This window comes from Lepidochelys kempii, chromosome 5, assembly GCF_965140285.1.
Source record: "Lepidochelys kempii isolate rLepKem1 chromosome 5, rLepKem1.hap1, whole genome shotgun sequence".
Lineage (NCBI taxonomy): Eukaryota > Metazoa > Chordata > Testudines > Cheloniidae > Lepidochelys > Lepidochelys kempii.
This window is the reverse complement of record NC_136384.1, coordinates 90,957,406-90,974,427: the sequence shown is the minus strand read 5'-3', so window position 1 is coordinate 90,974,427 and position 17,022 is coordinate 90,957,406. Positions and strand designations below refer to the sequence as shown.

The following is a 17,022-nucleotide window of genomic DNA, read 5'->3' as shown; positions in this document are numbered from 1 at the left end:
TTCAGTACCTTTTAGAGTAATAAATTAAAAGGCATTTGTGTCAAAACAATGACTAAACCGTACAGCAAAATTTTCATCATTTTTGGCATTAAGAAAAAAAGGATTCGCGAACAGGTGTTCTTTATAGCCAGAGTATGCACACAATTTTCATATTTCAATGTGATTTACAAGATGACAGTATCCCTGCAATAAGCTTTCGTGGGCTACAGCCCACCTCATCGGATGCACAGAATGGAACGTATAGTAAGACGACATATATGCATTCTATGCATCCGATGAAGTGGGCTGTAGCTCACAAAAGCTTGTGCTCAAATAAATTGGTTAGTCTCTAAGGTGCCACAAGTACTCCTGTACTTTTTGCGGATACAGACTAACATGGCTGCTACTCTGAAACCTATCCCTGCAATGTCTCTTTTCTGGCTTTTGTTAATTTTTTGAACAAATTTAGTAACCTGCAGGGGTTTACGGAGCAGGTGCAGTAGTGATAGATGATTTTCAGGCCCCTATGGCAGTCTGAATAGTAATGGGGATTTGGACTGGAAAAGAGAGCCTGGAAGTAATTAAATCAGTGATTAGCACAGCCCTCCACCTCTACCCTCCTCTGGTGACAAGCCACCAGTCTTCAGTGTACAATGAAAATTAAGATTAAATATAAAATTTAGGATAGGTATCAAAGTTAATATATTTACTGACTTTTCAGAGATTTCAAGGCCAGAAGAAAACACTGTGATAATTGAATGCGACTTCCTGTGTAACTATGATACTCACAGTGCCGGAATCCTTCAGAAATAATGAATTTAACTTCACCTCACCCCTTTGAGGCAGGGAAGAATCCCCATTTTACAAATTGGAATGAAGACACAGAGATTAAGAAATTTACCCAGGATCAAATAGGAGTCCGACACACCCAGGAACAAATTAAGTGGCAAACTAACTAGATTAGCAGCACGAGGATTTGACTAAATCCTTGAGGATCTGGATAAGCGATACAAGAACTCTCTTTGGGTTACGACAAGTCTTTACAGATGCAACAATCTTTGGCCAAAAATTCCACATGCAGCCTGCATACAAATTTGGCAAGACTATGAACTGAAGCCCAGGTGGTTACCGTATATATTTCCAGAAATAGAAACCGTAGCTCCAGTCTACGGAGCTTTGCTGAGAGCCAAGAGTTATGTCTCTGCTTTAGAATACTCCCAGAGTGATGGACAGGCAGTACATTTTTCTTTCTACACTGAGAATAAGGGCAGAAAAATAAAGCTAGTTCTTAGATGAACTGAAAAGGAAGGGGATACTTTTGGCCTGATCAAGGTTCCAAGGTGGGGTGCCAGGGGTTTCAGAATGTCTGTAGCAGTCTTACAAGAATGAATACAATGACTGGAACAGCGAACTTTGACTCACGAATTTGAGATGAAAATGCTAGTTATGAAAGTTTTGTTATAAAATTGTGATTACTGGTTACTTAAACAGCTATTGTTTGTGCCTGCTGATGTCATGATCTTTTCTCATCAACAGGATATAAAAAAAAATAGAAATGGACATGTTTTTGGAGCTTTTTGTTTGTTTGTTTTAAGAAAGAGCACAATCTCAAGGAGGCAGGGCATAATCATAGAATATCAGGGTTGGAAGGGACCTCAGGAGGTCATCTAGACCAACCCCCTGCTCAAAGCAGGACCAATCCCCACCTAAATCATCCCAGCCAGGGCTTTGTCAAGCCTGACCTTAAAAACTTCAAAGGAAGGAGATTCCGTTACCTAGGGAGGTGGTAGAATCTCCTTCCTTTGAAGTTTTTAAGGTCAGGCTTGACAAAGCCCTGGCTGGGATGATTTAGGTGGGGATTGGTCCTGCTTTGAGCAGGGGGTTGGTCTAGATGACCTCCTGAGGTCCCTTCCAACCCTGATATTCTATGATTATGCCCTGCCTCCTTGAGATTGTGCTCTTTCTTAAAACAAACAAACAAAAAGCTCCAAAAACATGTCCATTTCTATTTTTTTTTATAACGTATGAGGTGGAAACTTCAAGCTTTAACAGCGAGCTGAGATTATTGCAAGAGAAAATATTCCCAATTAATCTGAAGTCCTATAGCAGAGTCTTAAACAACTAAACAGAATATTTTAAGAAGAAGTTTAAATTAGCTAACGTTGTTCTTTACACTGGTACAATGAAATTGTTGAAAATGCTAAAAAAGTGAAACTTTAAAAAAAAACTAAATAGGAGTATGAAAAGAAGCTGCACAATTACCTGGAAACTCCTGTCTGATGAAGCTTTCCAGATTTTGCCGTATATGTTCACGAGCCTGATCCTCTATAATATTTGGAGCAAAATCCTCTTCAAAAAAAGCCAGAAACACACCCATTCAGGCAAAATATGTAAAAACATTGCCACCGTTAAGTGACAGGAAGGGGGAAAAAAGGAAATTGATGTGGGAGGGGGAGAGAGGGAAGAGTGGGTAGAAGCAGAGAAATACTAAGTCAAACAAAAAAATACATTAGGAAAACAGTCGTTTTGTCTAGTCAGAAGTGAAGGGTGCCAAGATCAAATGAATGCGGGGGGGGGGGGGGGCAGAGGGAGGAAGAATGGTTCAAAAAATCTGAAGTCAGCGTATCGTTCTTTCTAGAAATGGTCCTGCCTTTGTTCTTTCAAACAGCAATTTCTGGTAACGAGATACAAAATATCACACAAAGAACCGCACTGAAGAGAGTCAGACAACATTTTTGGAAAAAGGATGCCTCATATAGGCTCTGAAGTCTATGTGTAGATGCCTAAATTTCAGGAATATCCAATATCCAGCAGCTTTCATTGACTCCATGTTTAGTTCACGGAGTCATGAGATCAGCCTACGCACTTTGGATTTTTACTCTTTGGAGGTACAATTTAGACTTATGAATATAACAAGTATCAGGTGCAATTTAGCAATTAAACTAATGTCATTACCCTACAGAATCTCACCTGTTGTACTAAGTTGGCTACTTTCAAAACCCAGCTCCACTGATGCTGTTGACCTCAGAGAATTCCCTAAAGTACTATTAAAATCTAGCTGACTAATTCATATTTTCCATAAACATATTGAAAGAGTGCAGTATTGATGACTTACTGTAACACTGGATGCAAACTTGATCTAAAATATTTGAAAACTTGGGTGTCAATGCTGGCAAAGGGTCTAGCTCAATTTTTTTGAAGTCTTCTGGACAATCCCTCTTTAGGTGACCTTCTCGTCTGCACAAGCTACATACAACCATAGGAGACTGCGTGAATAGAAAGCAAGACATTTTTTAAGTCTACGGCCCTTTCATGAATCAGAACTATACTTAGTAATATTTCCTGGTGGTTAGATGTTAAAAGCTTACCTTGCCCTTTGTGAAAGCGGGTTTATTAAATTCATAAAAGAGCTCAGATTCCATAAATTGTCCTATTAGTATGTCCTCTTCACAAAGGCTTCCTTTCTCTATAAAATCCTCTTCATTCAAATCTACCCTTAGAGATTTATCTACATGTTTTCCCAGCTCTGTCTCTTCATATTTAACAGAGACGGACAATTCTTCCTCAGACAGTGCATCTTCATCCCCAGATGCAGTGTAAGTATTGTCCAGCTCATCATCTTGTCCAGTCACAATCCCACCACATTCTGTTTGGTTTAGGAGAAAACTCTGTTCTCCCTCCTCTTCCTCTCCTTCCTCATCCGAGTTATTTATTTCAGATAACGAAGGTGCACGTTTGTTCAGGGAATCATCCAGTTCATCAGTCCCCTCTGTGCTCTCCTCATCCATGTCAGCCTTATCGTCGAGTATTACATTGCACTCTAAACCAAACTCATCACTCTCTCTGACTACAGTGCTCTGAACACCTTCAGAGTCCGAAATACCGTATGTTTCAATATCATGCTCACTTGCTGGAATAGGGAGATCTCCATTTTCACTGTAGTCATCCAAGCCTTGATCAATAACTATCACATTTTTCTGCCATTTCTCATCTTGGTCATGTTCTTCCTCCTCCTCCTCCTCCTCCTCCTCATTTCCACTTTCTGTCTCTACACAGCTTGGTTTGAAGTTCTCATTATCACCAGAAATCATCTCTTCAATTACAAAGTCTGAATCTTCCTGAGCAATTCCCAAATGTCCTATATCATCTGCCAATTCTTCTTTGGCCACGCTTTCAGAGACAAACACCTTTGAAGGATCAACTGTACATGCCTGAGGCGTGTCTATACTTCTATCAATAATATTAATACAATCAGCTGCTACCACTTCCCCCATTTGGTCAGCTATGTTTTGCGTATCGGTGGCATCATGCTTTATGGCATCCTTTTCAGGTTCTAATCTTTGTGATGTCTCCTCATTGACGTTCAAAGGCTTTTGGGGGCTGGATTTTGTAGGTTTTTTGTGGGGCAAGGCAAAATATTTGTAAGTTGCCCTTAAGCAGTGAAGAATATATTCATATACTAGCTGACTGTTCAGAGTTCTTGCCACATTCCTCTTTACTGAGTAAGGGTCTGAAAGAAAAAGAAAGCCAGGAGCTAACTGAATACAAAAGTCTAACACTTCATTGATGGATATAAAGAAGCAGCAAAGACAGGTTTGATTAGTCCTGTTTTGTTTTACAACAAATTTTAGATATATTGTCAATTAATTTAATGATCTGTTTTAGGAACGCATTAGCAATAAAGAGAGCTCTAGACTTTGTGGAGGAAACTGTATATGTTTAAAACATTTTATAATATCACACAGAAACATATGCCTGAAATTGTTTTTCTAACATATCTGACAGCGTACTTGGTAAGTCAGAGGGCCGATAAGTCTTAATTGACAGACTTCAGGTACCTTCCACAGCCATGCGCTTTTTAGGCCAGTCCTTTGATTCACGAGACACTGGTTCTTTGAGTCGTATACTGATGACCAGATCAGCCAGATTAAACTCCAAGGCATAGAAGCGAAGCAGTTCTACCCAAAGCTGCCCAACTGGTGCTGAACACTGGTGTCCTGAATCAAACACTAAGGGAACCTGTTAATTAGAAACAAAACCCTCTTCAGTTTTTCAGTTTTAAGGTGGATGAAAAACCCTCTTTTATGGGGCAGAAAAATCATTCTGCCAGTCTTAAACTTGCTTTTCACTGACACACAGTCACGTCTGCGACGAGTGTGCAGGTCTCAACAATAAAAATTAATGCTCTACTCAAACAAGGCAAACTACAACATTATGAGAGTTAAACACACATTTTACAGCTACAGAAGAGGACAATTCAAAGAGATAGTTATCTTGATTTACACTAACACCTCAAACTCTTATAAATCAAATGTAATAACGGTTGGACAGTGACATGTATGATTATGGCTAATATGAATCATGATTGTGTATTTAAATAAAAATGTTCTTGTGCTATCATTAATACACTTCAAAGTGAGCATTTCAGAGCATAAAAACCTCAGTTAGGGTGAAAGATATAGCCTCATCAAATGCAAAACATTCTTCAGAAAGAATCACCCTGTATGGTCACTTAAATGTACAGACACAAAATGGGCACTTCAAGCAAGAAGGGGAAGCGACAGACAGAGCAAATTACACAGTTTAAAATCTCTGTGGATATTTATTCTGCCAACTCTGAAAGTTTGTCCTCTTTGGTTGGAGTTGTTTCTTAGGGCTAACCATCAATAATTTGGCATGAAGCAAAAGACGTGGATGCTGGGATTCAGTGCTAATCCAGTTTGGTATTGTGACAAATTATTGACACAGTCTTTTAGAGTACATTATGCTTTTCCTTAGATTCAGGCGGTCCTAGCTTTTACGGCTATACATTATCTTAATATACTTGTAAGAATTTAGTTTACGTGAATTTTATAATGGCTCTGATTTATAAACACAGCACAAATTATTTTTAAAAGGATTTCATATTTTTGCTATATAAAGATTGCTTAGTATTTTACCAAATAAGATCTTTTTAGACAAGATCATGGAGTATTTTACACTTAAAACATCATAAATGTTAGCCATTGTTGGATTAAGTTTATGTAACTTCTGTATTATAAAACACTCCCATGTGCGATTTGGACTGAATTTATACAGTTATGCTATTTCTAAAAAGAGCAATGCTATTAGATAAGAAAAATAGTAGTTTGAAATTAAGAGTTACTCAGTTGACATAGTCAAGTCTGAAAAAGGATTTTTGGAATTCTGTCAACTACAGTTGTCCCCTACTTTAAGAAATATTAACAACCCAGGACTGTGACCCTGGGACCTCTTGGTGCCAACTAGCTGAAGGCACAGGGGATCTGGTATCTACATACTGGTTCACTGAAGCGGTCTCTAATGAAAACCTGTGGCACACTGGTCAGCATAATCATTGTGAGATGTGTGTACCGATAATATGTAAGGAGTTACGTATACATAGACCTTAAGCACATAATTTTCAGTGCGAGTTAAGGCAGGTCACCAGAAGGGGATCAGCATACTCCTGCCAGGCAAGCGAGAAGAGATGCTTATCTCTGGCTGGCTGGTCAAGTGCATTATGTGTGGTCTACTTCACAAATGGAAGCCCACCTACTATCTGAGCACAAGGCTAATCAAGAGATCGTAAAAACCGACAAGAAAGGAGCACAGAGGAAAAAACAACGAATGGGAGGAGAGAAGGGGAATCCTGTTCACAAGTTAAGACAATGGATTTTTGTACGGTAACGGTAGAGAGACAAATTGCATCGTTCACCTAGGAGACAAGCTGACAGCATGCTTCTCTTATGAACAGAGGGTCACAACCAACCTTGCTGCTAAAAGCCGGGAGAAAGATTTTTTGGATGAGACAACCTTTATCAGACAGGAAAAAAGTGTTGTTCGTTAAGTTTAGGCCTTGGCTCTTTTCTCATAAACTTATACTTGTTTTCACTATAAACAAATCTAAGTGCCATGTGTTAAGCTGAGCTGTGGTCTAAGGAGTAACTGGGAAGCTGTGGTGAACTGCTCCTTTGGGAACAGTGGGTCTGGTAATTGTGTGAGTGTCCAGTGGTTTAGGGACTGGACACTGTAGGCGTGCTTGGAGGACTCGGGTGCTGGAGTGTGCCTATCACTAACCTGGAAAAAGAGAGAGTGGGGCCTGTGGAGGTCTGGAGGGGAAGTTTGTGTTGCCAGTAGCTGATGGAGTCAGAGAGTGATCCACAGTGGGCATAGAAAAGGCTTCCGCATAGCGAGGTGCCTTACAACCCTGGGTATCCCTGGCAAGCATCACCAATACCTTAAGACTTAGAATTACTTCCTGGTCTCCTACTACTTGTCACATTTGTCTTCAGATGTCGCATACGCAACAGAAAACCAGTCACTGAATTACAGAGACAAGGTGGGTGAGGTAATACATTTTTATCACCACCCACTTTGTCTCTCTAATATCCTGGGACTGACACGGCCACAACACTGCACACAGCCACTGAATTATGCAGGTTAGCTTCGCAATACATCAACAATTTTACTTCACTTAAAATAAAGACGGGTGGTCATTGCTGAGAGTAGCAGTAGCGATTTCTAGATTACTACTGAAGTAACTGAAATGGTTCAGACCTTGCCCCTTTTAGGAGAAGCTTCTTTTGGAGAATCAGCATCATCAACAGCAGGATTATACTCCCAGACCACGATATCGTTCTCAACATCTTTAAGGTTGAAGTTTACTAATTTGTTTAAGGAGAATCCTCCAATCTGGAGAGTGCAGAGGGAAAGAGGAAAAAACACCAGACACCTTTTTTATCTGAAGAATTTCAAACCAACATCCTCCATACTATTAATCATCCAGAAAAAAGTCAGTATTTTAAAGACGTACAAAAATCATCACACACTATACCCATAATAAAGACAGGCTTACTGAATTCTCATTCGATAGGGTTCTTCCTCCCCAGGTAATCGGCTTTCTGATTAAACGTCACCAATGCGCACTACAACTCCATTAGTCGATTTTCAAAATAAGAAATTACACGCAGTAGCCATCTAGTTATGATTTATATTGGTATCTTTACTTTGTTAGAGGTTCCGTCACGTGGCTTTAAATAAAATTTTATACATACATCGATTTGACTCGTTAACCAAGATCAAGAGCTGTATGTAAATAGCAAGTCTGTAAACAATTCTGAAATATGCTAATGAGAAAATAGATCAGTGTTTGAAGAAGTCTGTTATAGGCCTAGGATAAACGTTAAGTGCCTAAGTCCCACTCAAAAGTTAGAGTTGTTTTTGAAAAAAATTACACATAGGATACCACCTTAATTAATCCCCCTTGTGCCCAGGCATGATGATACAGTCTGTAACTACATAATTGCATATTATTTTTTCCATAGGACCCCCGCCACATCAGTGCGCAGTATGGACCTGCGGTATGGGTGAATCAAGACTGTGCAGCCAAGGAGATGGGGGCCACACACTGAACAATGAGAAAACAAAAGAGAGCGAATAACTGCTCATTAAGTGAGCACTGTCCATTCCGTGCACTGAATGAGGCTAGTATCCTGTGGAAAATAATATGTGATCACGTAATTAAAGACTGCGTCATAATGCTTGCGCGCAAGGGGGAGGAATTAAAATTGCTCAACCAAACTTAATTGTGGCATGTTCTTGTCACATATATTATGCACACAAAAACTATACTGATATTTTGCTGTTGGTGACTAAGTGTCTTACTCTCCTGCACAAGGGATAGGCAAGACACAAGCAAGTAATAATTTACAATTATAACAGAAAATATCACCCTCAGATTGATGAGACTTAAGTGGCACGTACCCACAATCCCAAATAAACAGGCAGAAATGGCTCTTTCCTCTGTTGTAGAAAGAAAATGACCATTAAAGCAAACACGTAAGAAGGCAAACCTCCTTCTTCAGGACGATCAGCACAACACAGCTGTAAAAAAAAAATTGAAACACGTTAATATTTTTCCGCATCAAGCTTTTTATTACAAATAGTCTTTTTGGTATCTATCATCATTCTCCTATTTGCAAAACCATCAATTTAAATACCGGAAGAGAGCGCGAAGATTTACATAACTCGTTTGTCCCCATGTTGTGGGATGTGTTTGGTTCCAAAGGACTTCACGGAGTTATTAAAATCACAGCCGGTGTTCTAGCAGAACAATACTGAAATCACTTTTCTTGTATGCATTCCATTCTGATAATCAGATCTGATAATCTTCCAGCCATACAAGCTACTGGTTGTACGCAACAGTTGGGATTTGCAGTGATGGTGAAGGGAAATTGCGTCAATGAGATCTCGGCATAATTCCCTTCAGCTCCTTTAACGAACTGCTCATTTTCAGTTTAAAGAGTTATGGTATGATAAATTCAGAATTGTGACTCTTATCTTTGTACTGTAATCTGCTCAAGCTATTTCAGAAATCAAGACTTGAGGTGGCATATGTGGTATGTATACCCAGAGTACTGACTAAGATTCACAAAGATGACTGGCTTATTTAGGACTTCAAACTTCACCATTTGAAAGCGACTTGCTACATGAAACAAACATACCCTGCCTTCCGTCAAACACATATCATACTTGCACCAAATACTCAAAGATTCCACTACTCATTTTGTCCACATGAACTCTTCCTAATTTGTTTCCATTAACTTCAAATGTGAAAATTACCTCATATGACAAATTTTAAGAATTCTTCACAAATAATCTTCCCCTTCTATGCACTTGAGGCACTTTTGCAGCTGGTACTCAGGTGCAGAGAAGCTGGGATTTCATAAGCAATTTTTTAAAAGACTAACAGACAAAGATATGCATATCAACATCTTTATATTTTATAAGCGTTGCTATTAATGTGGTTAGACTCTCAGCAATCACGTAACAAAAGAGCTTGTTAAGCAACATTATGGTGGATTTTTTTTGGTACAAAGTCAAGAAATTCCAGCTAGAGTTTCACATCAACCTCTATGATCATATACCAAACGCTGCCTATGTAAAGAGATCTTTAAGTGGAAAGGCAAGTTGGCACAGTTGCGGTTGCTGTATACACTATAATTTAGTGCAACTCATATCGACTCATATGTGCGACAATTAGATAATCTCAGTCAGTGCATGCACGTAATGGGCAAAGAAAATAATATACTGCACATAACAAATATTGTATTCCTCAGAGGAGGAAAGCCGGTGGGTCACATTTAAAGTTCAAAGACGTTTTTGAATTATAAGAACCTAATAAAGCAACTGAAAGTTTCTTAAAAGCATGAAATACTGTTATATTTAGATCATTGAAGCAACTGAATAGATTCTTCTTGTAGAGTCACTCAATCTAAACCAGCGATTTTCAGCTTTCCATACAGCAAGCCCCTTTTCCATAGCAGGGCACACCGTCTATCCAACCCCTAATGGAGCCATATGAAGGACAGGGCAATTACAATCTGTTTGTGACTGCCCGCATCCCCCAAGGTAGAGAACCCCTGCTCTAGATCATGCAAAATTTCAGACCAAAAGAGTAACTTTTTCCCAAGAAGAGACTTAGAGCAATCGCATTCCTAAACTACAACTGGAGATTTACTAGCAGGACATTGGACTAAAAGAGAAACACCATGAAAACCAGGATGTATCTTGGTTAAACTTTTGTACACTGCCTACCTTCTCTTATCCAGGTGCCTGTTTTGAGAAACTCATCACACAAGAGTTGGACAAAAAGAACGGTTTTTATTAAAAAAAGACTCACCTTCGCCCAGTACCTGAAGGCAATCACTAGAGGTACAAGAGTTGGTTCTAGTTTTCCAAGAGTAGCCAAATGGTTTGTCGTCAGACAAGCATTTTCATTCCCTGCGCTTACTTTACAAACAAGGCCACTACAATGACAAAGAAACAACCTGAAAATCCTGCAGGTGTTTTAAGGAAAGCCGTATGTCAGATGAAATCTTACAACCTATCACAAAATTGAGGCTATGATGACAGATTTAACAGCCTCAGAGGCTTAACATTACAATGAAAGGAAGCAAACAAAACCAGTTTGACCTGTGTATTTAGTTTTACAATTTAAACATTTCAAGCTTTTACAAGAGCAAAAGCATTTTAAAATTCACAGCAATTCATCACTCACTTTCTGGAGATTTTTTTTAAGCAACTAAATCATTTAGTCAATGAACTAAAACATCACACATTGTCATTTTCTTCCGTGAATCAAAATAATTTCACTGTACCAAACCCCGTTACTAAAACAGTTCATAAACTATTTCCAGAGTGCAGGAAAAAAAATCAGTAATGAAAGACCAAGGAACTGCAAACAACTGGTGATAGATTCTACATCAGTAGCTAGTTACACAATATTTCATGAATCTGAAGTGGTATGTGGTAAGTGGGCAAAACAAAATGCCTCACTCCTTTCCTCATAGCACTAAAGCTATTTAAGCTCCCCTTACATTGTTTTTTAGGTTTCTTTCATTTGGTATTAAATCTGCATCGTCTAGAAGGGAAGAAAGGAAATTTTCTACTTTAGCAATCATCCCCAGTGCAGAGGGGTGCACAGTGAAAAAATAAAAGGTTTTTTTTTATTATTATTTTTATTTATTTATTTTTGTAAAGGGGACTGGGGAAGAGGGGGTTGAGGAAGAAATAACCCTTACCCTCTTATTCTAGGCTAGGAATGACTTGCCCATAAATGTTTGTGTCAAGATCCATGGAACTGTAATAATTTAGTACAGAAATGTTATTTTTTCAGGTGTGGGTATGTGTAATTTTACATTGCTATATGCTATTAGAACACACAAATTGACAACTGAGACCTTTGCTTTTCTCTGCACACCACCACTGGTACTCTAGCATGGAAATCTGCATCAACATCAATAAAAGATTCTGGGGGGGGAAAAAAAAGAAAAAGCCACATTAAGCACATGGTTAATAATATTCTTCGTGTTTAAGGAGAAACTCATGTAGCGCAAGGAGTAGAAATAGATTTTGGGTCTACCAGTCTGGCTCATAAAAGGATCACCTCCAATTAGAAATCTGACTAACTCAAGCACGAAAATAGAAAGTTAAGTCCGGTGGGTCAGTACTATCAGACATTGTGTTAATTTAGATTTTGAAAATATGAAAGGAAAAACGCAGTCCAACTATATAAACTTGCAGTGTTTCCAAACAAGATCACATTATTGTTGGTAGAGGAGGCAGTGACTTAGCAGTTGTGTTAAAGAAAATGCTACAAGGGAGAGAGCGGAAAGAAGAGTAAAACCTCACACACACACACGGTAAAATAGAAAAGGAGCCACCCTCCCTCTCTTTTTCCTTTGTGTATGTTCTACTTAGATTGTAAAGACCCCGTTTTCAGCTGGCTTCAACCCAGTCTTCCCTGATGTGCATAAATTAGGACTGAGTGGCATTTTTTTAGTACCTCAACATGCAGGTGATGAGTTTCCATATACACATTCTATCTTGTGTACGAAACATCAGCACACCAAAAACGTATGTGCAGATGCGTGCACAAAGTTGTATATACATGAAAGGAGGCTAAGATCTGAAAATAGGGCCTTAAGTACTTTGGGACAAAGACTAGTCAGTCCTATTTCAAGTAAGAAGCACCATGCACACTTATGTCGCTAGGTAAATCATCCTCACAAGCTAGCCTGTGGAAAAGAGGGGCATCCCCATTCCTGATGTGAATGAGAACACACAGTTAGAATTTCTACCACTAAAGGACATACTGTAGCTAGTATTTGAACGAAATACTAAAGCAGCTAAATTCTTTAGGCCTTATACAAGTGATGCATTTAGTATCTACCATTATCGATTCAGGGTAAGTCATTTGTTGGAATACACATGACAAGCCTACACTAAACAGCTTGTCTGACGGCATTAGTTCTGTAGCGTTGTTGTAGCCGTGTCAGTCCCAGGATATTTGAGAGACAAGGTAGGTGAGGTAATATCTTTTATTGGACCAACTTCTGTTGATGAGAGACTCTAAGGTATGTAAAGGAGCACACCTTACTCTAGGGAGATTTGCACTACATTATGGGCTAGCAGGGGAATATTACTATCAACCTTTGTTTCTGTGATCCCATCAGCAGTGCTCACAGAAAGAGCTAGGGGATCATTACAGAATGTTACACCTTAGAGCGTTGTGGTTTTAGGCTACCACCACATAATTCTATCCAAGGCACCACTCCTGCAAAGACTGAGGCCCCTGCTTAACTTCATGCACTGTGTAGTCTCATTTACTTCACATGCTTAAGTCTCAGCAAGGTCACTGACCAAGTAAACATAGCAACATAAAAACTCCAACTCTTTTCCCTAGCTGTGAAGGGATTTTGGAATTCAATGTACAAAATGCTCCCTCCTCCAATTAGGTAAGCTTAATACCTTTACTCTTGTACCTGTCAATTTACTAGTGTAGAAGAAGAATGAAACTACACATGGAGACAGACTTACATTATTCTGTAAAAATCAAGTAAGCATTTGAGCTGATGCATCTATTTAAAAAAGGTTTTGCATTCAGTGAAGGAGTATTGTGAGAATGGCCAGGGGTGCTTTTGAAATGAAACTGAAACCAGTGAACAAGTATTTCTTACCACTATTCTTCAGACTTTCTTGTACAAGTAAGAGAACATCTGGTTGAGCCATCTGTGAAATGGAGTCAAATCATAGAAGATTATTATTTAAGCTACTGAAACATTTGAAAAATGTGTTTTTTAATGATGGATTTTTAATACTTCCATATTGAAAAGACAAAGGAGGATCACTGTGACACCTTAGGCAAGTCACAACATCTAAGGCCCAGTTTCCCCATCTGTAAAATGGGTATAAATCTCCTGCTCTGCCTCACAGGGTTGCTGGGAGGTGAGGTTTAACTCATTTGTGTTTGTGAAGTGCTTTGAGTTCATTGGATTGAAGATGCTATTAGCACAGAGTAATACCACTACTTTAACAACAGATTAAGATGATTTTAGTTCAGACGCAGTTAACAATAGCTCCCCTTGGATCGATACATTTTGGTAAATAAAAATCCCATTACCACTTGGCACCTTTGTTATTACTTGCTTAAATGTTACTATAACAGGCAATTCAGCCAATTTTACAACACTAATAATAACCTGCTCACTTACATTGGCTGGAAACTGGACATCAACGTTTATGTCAGATGTTCTGAAACCAAATCTGCTACAGGAGGAGCCGTACAGCCTTAGCGAGCAACCTGCAAAGAAAGCAATTTTTTGTATAAACTCAACATCTTAATCCAAATCCTGGGTTGGAGTGCAGCCACTTTGCAATGCCTTGCCAGCAGATTCTAGTCCTAGAACTGGTGTAGACAGCCATCAGAGGATCACCCCAATTCTGAAGAATCTTTCAGTAGCACAACAGTTCCTACACCTTATCCCTGCTGCTGGCAAAAGGGATTGAGGCCACGCCCAATAGGGCATGGCTTGGGCCTCCTCTAAACCCTGCTGATTCCCAGCCACTGGGTCAGTGGCAGTTGATGTAATTTAGAGCAACCTTCAGGCCAAAATATTGCCACTACGTCACCAAGCAGAACATACTGACAAAAATCAAATTATATTATTGGTAGAACTTGTCAAAATCAGAGATTAAGATTACTCTTGCGGAGAAAAATGCTTTTTCTTTTTCGTATATTTGACCATCAAACCAAATGGCAGAGTTATACCTGGCAATTTTGGGTGCAATAAATCTTCCATCGCTGTTTTAATTTTGAGTCTTTGTTCCAAATCCTCATTATTTAAGCCAAACTCTTGCACTACGTTTTCAATGGCAACACCAATAGCTTGTATCTGGGAAGGTGTTGGTGGAGGCAGGGTAGTCAGCAGTTGTTCTTCTTGCTTTTCCTTCAAGGACAACCACATTTTAACATATTTAAATGACTCTCTTCAGTTGCTTTCATGAGGTAGGGGTAGGTACACACAACCTACCGCCATAAACATTTCTGTGTGCCCATCTATATTACGGAGCTAGTAAGCAGTTTCAAACAGTTGGTGCGTTAGGACACAATTAAGGTCTAGAGAAAGATGACATACAATGATTCTATCTAGATAAAGAGTTTGAGACGTCACGTTAGAGGCTTCGGTAATTTACAAAAATCCATACACCTATATAAAAGGCATAGGCAAACATCCCTTTCTCCTTATAAGGAGTGGTAGAGGATAATGAAGTTGAAGACAAAAGGGAAACCCTGTACGTGCCTTTCAATTCCTTTGGTCTTCTGGGGCAAAGGTGGGGAAGGAGGGCAGGCGCAGCAGAAGTTTCTTTCAGTAATAATAAAATGTCAAACTGCAGTTATGCTGGCAATAGTTTTCAATATATATATAAATATAAAGCTGTTATTTTAATTATTGATATATATTCTCTCATACTGGAGTATCCAACAACCCTTTCATTTTATCTAGGCTATTGTCAAAATGGCAATTACAAATTTTAAATTCATTCTTACCAACTCATTCTAAATCAAGTATATTACAGCTGTCAGAACGCCACTAAATGACATATTAAGAAGAGAGCAGATACAGTTAATGATACCATTACACAACTCATGAACAACAAATGAGGTTAAGTTGTGACAGCTTAAAAAAAAACTTATGACCTGCACAATAATACTGAATTATACATTGAATGAAAGCTCCCTTTAATGATGGTTATTAGGAGATATCAGTAATATCCTAGAGGCAGTCCCGAGTTCACTCTATGCTGGAAAAAAGTCTCAAACTACGTATTTGTTGCTTTTACCAATGTCTATGGACATTGGTAGACATTATATAGAGAAGCACTCTGTATAACACTAGCAGAATATTAAGCATGGTAAGAACAAGGCAAGACTTCAGGGCTAATATAATTGCATCATCATTAGCAGGATAACAAATATAAAGCATGGATTTCTAAAAGTGTCATTAACTCACCTTTATGTTTTTCTTGTGCTTCTTCTCTTTAATGTGCTTATGAGCAAATGTCACTGACTCAATCAAAGCATCACATAATTTGCAGGTATACTTGGCTGTGGGGTAGTTTCGAGGACGCTAAAATTGAGAGAGTTTATTGACTAAGATACAGAAAGATGTTACCTTCATTTCATACATCTGCCACGGTCAGTTAAATTGTCCTAGGAAGTCCAAAAATACACCCTCCAACTTTCCTGGCAACCCGAAGGTTGTCACCTTTATAATTGCTGGTAACCGGACACTCGAGGCCCCGCACCTGCTCTGCCTTTTTCCCAGGGCTCACCCCCTTCTCTGCCTCTTCTCCCCAAGGCCCTTTCAGCATCTTGCTGGATCATCTCAAGGAGCCTACCTGCCTGCAGGTAGGAGGTGGCCCCAGCTGAGCAGAGGCTAGCGTGACCTCGCGCCTCCCCCTGCCCCGTGGTAACCAAACTTTAGGTCTGGGTGCCATTTAGGGTTGCCAGGTCCCCTTTTCGACCAGACTTCCTGGTCGAAAACCGGGCACCTGGCAACCCTAAACAGCACCCGGACACAGACGCCAAAAAACGACTGTCCGGGTAAAACACGAACGAGCGGTAACCCTACCTAACCCCAATCTTAGAGCCGAGCAATTTGAATATTACATAGAGGGACACTTGGAAATTCGAATACTGAACGTAGTCAAAAGCAAAGGTACACTAGTCTTCTTTTTATTCATTTCCAGCCACTGAACACCCATTTTGTTAAAATTTTATGGATTGGATCACTAACAACAGAGCCTTTAGCTGCACAAAGTGGAATTCTTCAGGAAGAGTGCAAACCTTTGATCTTTAATTCATAAATTAAAACCTGTATGTGATAAAATATCCAAATACTGTATATACAAAAAGAGAGTGTTGTCACCTTCTTTAGTCTGTAAATGCAGTCTCTCTTTAATCGCTCTTCAGCCTGCTGCAACCCTAGTAGTTCCTTCACTGACAGCATCGACTCATCTATAACCGGGCTTTCCACATCGTCATCTTGATCATACTCCTCTTTTCCTGTCCTTCTTGATCTCCTTGGTTTCCTATGTTTCTTCATTTCTTAAAGAGTTATCAGAACAAATATACTGTAACATCATTTCAGAGCACACAACAGAATGGAGAGTGAACCCAATGCATTAAATAAAGCAGAC

At 39.2% G+C, this 17,022-nt stretch overlaps 1 protein-coding gene across 12 annotated transcripts in view; it reads right to left on the bottom strand.

The window, feature by feature from the left end:
* LOC140911616 (terminal uridylyltransferase 7) overlaps nt 1-17,022 on the bottom strand; it is an 89,516-nt gene that overhangs the window by 62,317 nt on the left and 10,177 nt on the right. For all 12 annotated transcript variants that reach the window (XM_078852871.1, XM_078852869.1, XM_078852868.1 and 9 more), the window contains 13 exons: nt 16,752-16,930; nt 15,834-15,950; nt 14,591-14,768; nt 14,034-14,122; nt 13,500-13,551; nt 11,721-11,790; nt 10,661-10,787; nt 8,743-8,862; nt 7,537-7,671; nt 4,818-4,998; nt 3,348-4,489; nt 3,095-3,245; nt 2,242-2,328 (listed from right to left, as the gene is read on the bottom strand). In XM_078852871.1, coding sequence (XP_078708997.1) covers nt 2,242-2,328; nt 3,095-3,245; nt 3,348-4,489; nt 4,818-4,998; nt 7,537-7,671; nt 8,743-8,862; nt 10,661-10,787; nt 11,721-11,790; nt 13,500-13,551; nt 14,034-14,122; nt 14,591-14,768; nt 15,834-15,950; nt 16,752-16,930 — 2,628 coding nt within the window. The remainder of the gene's footprint in view (nt 1-2,241; nt 2,329-3,094; nt 3,246-3,347; nt 4,490-4,817; nt 4,999-7,536; nt 7,672-8,742; nt 8,863-10,660; nt 10,788-11,720; nt 11,791-13,499; nt 13,552-14,033; nt 14,123-14,590; nt 14,769-15,833; nt 15,951-16,751; nt 16,931-17,022) is intronic.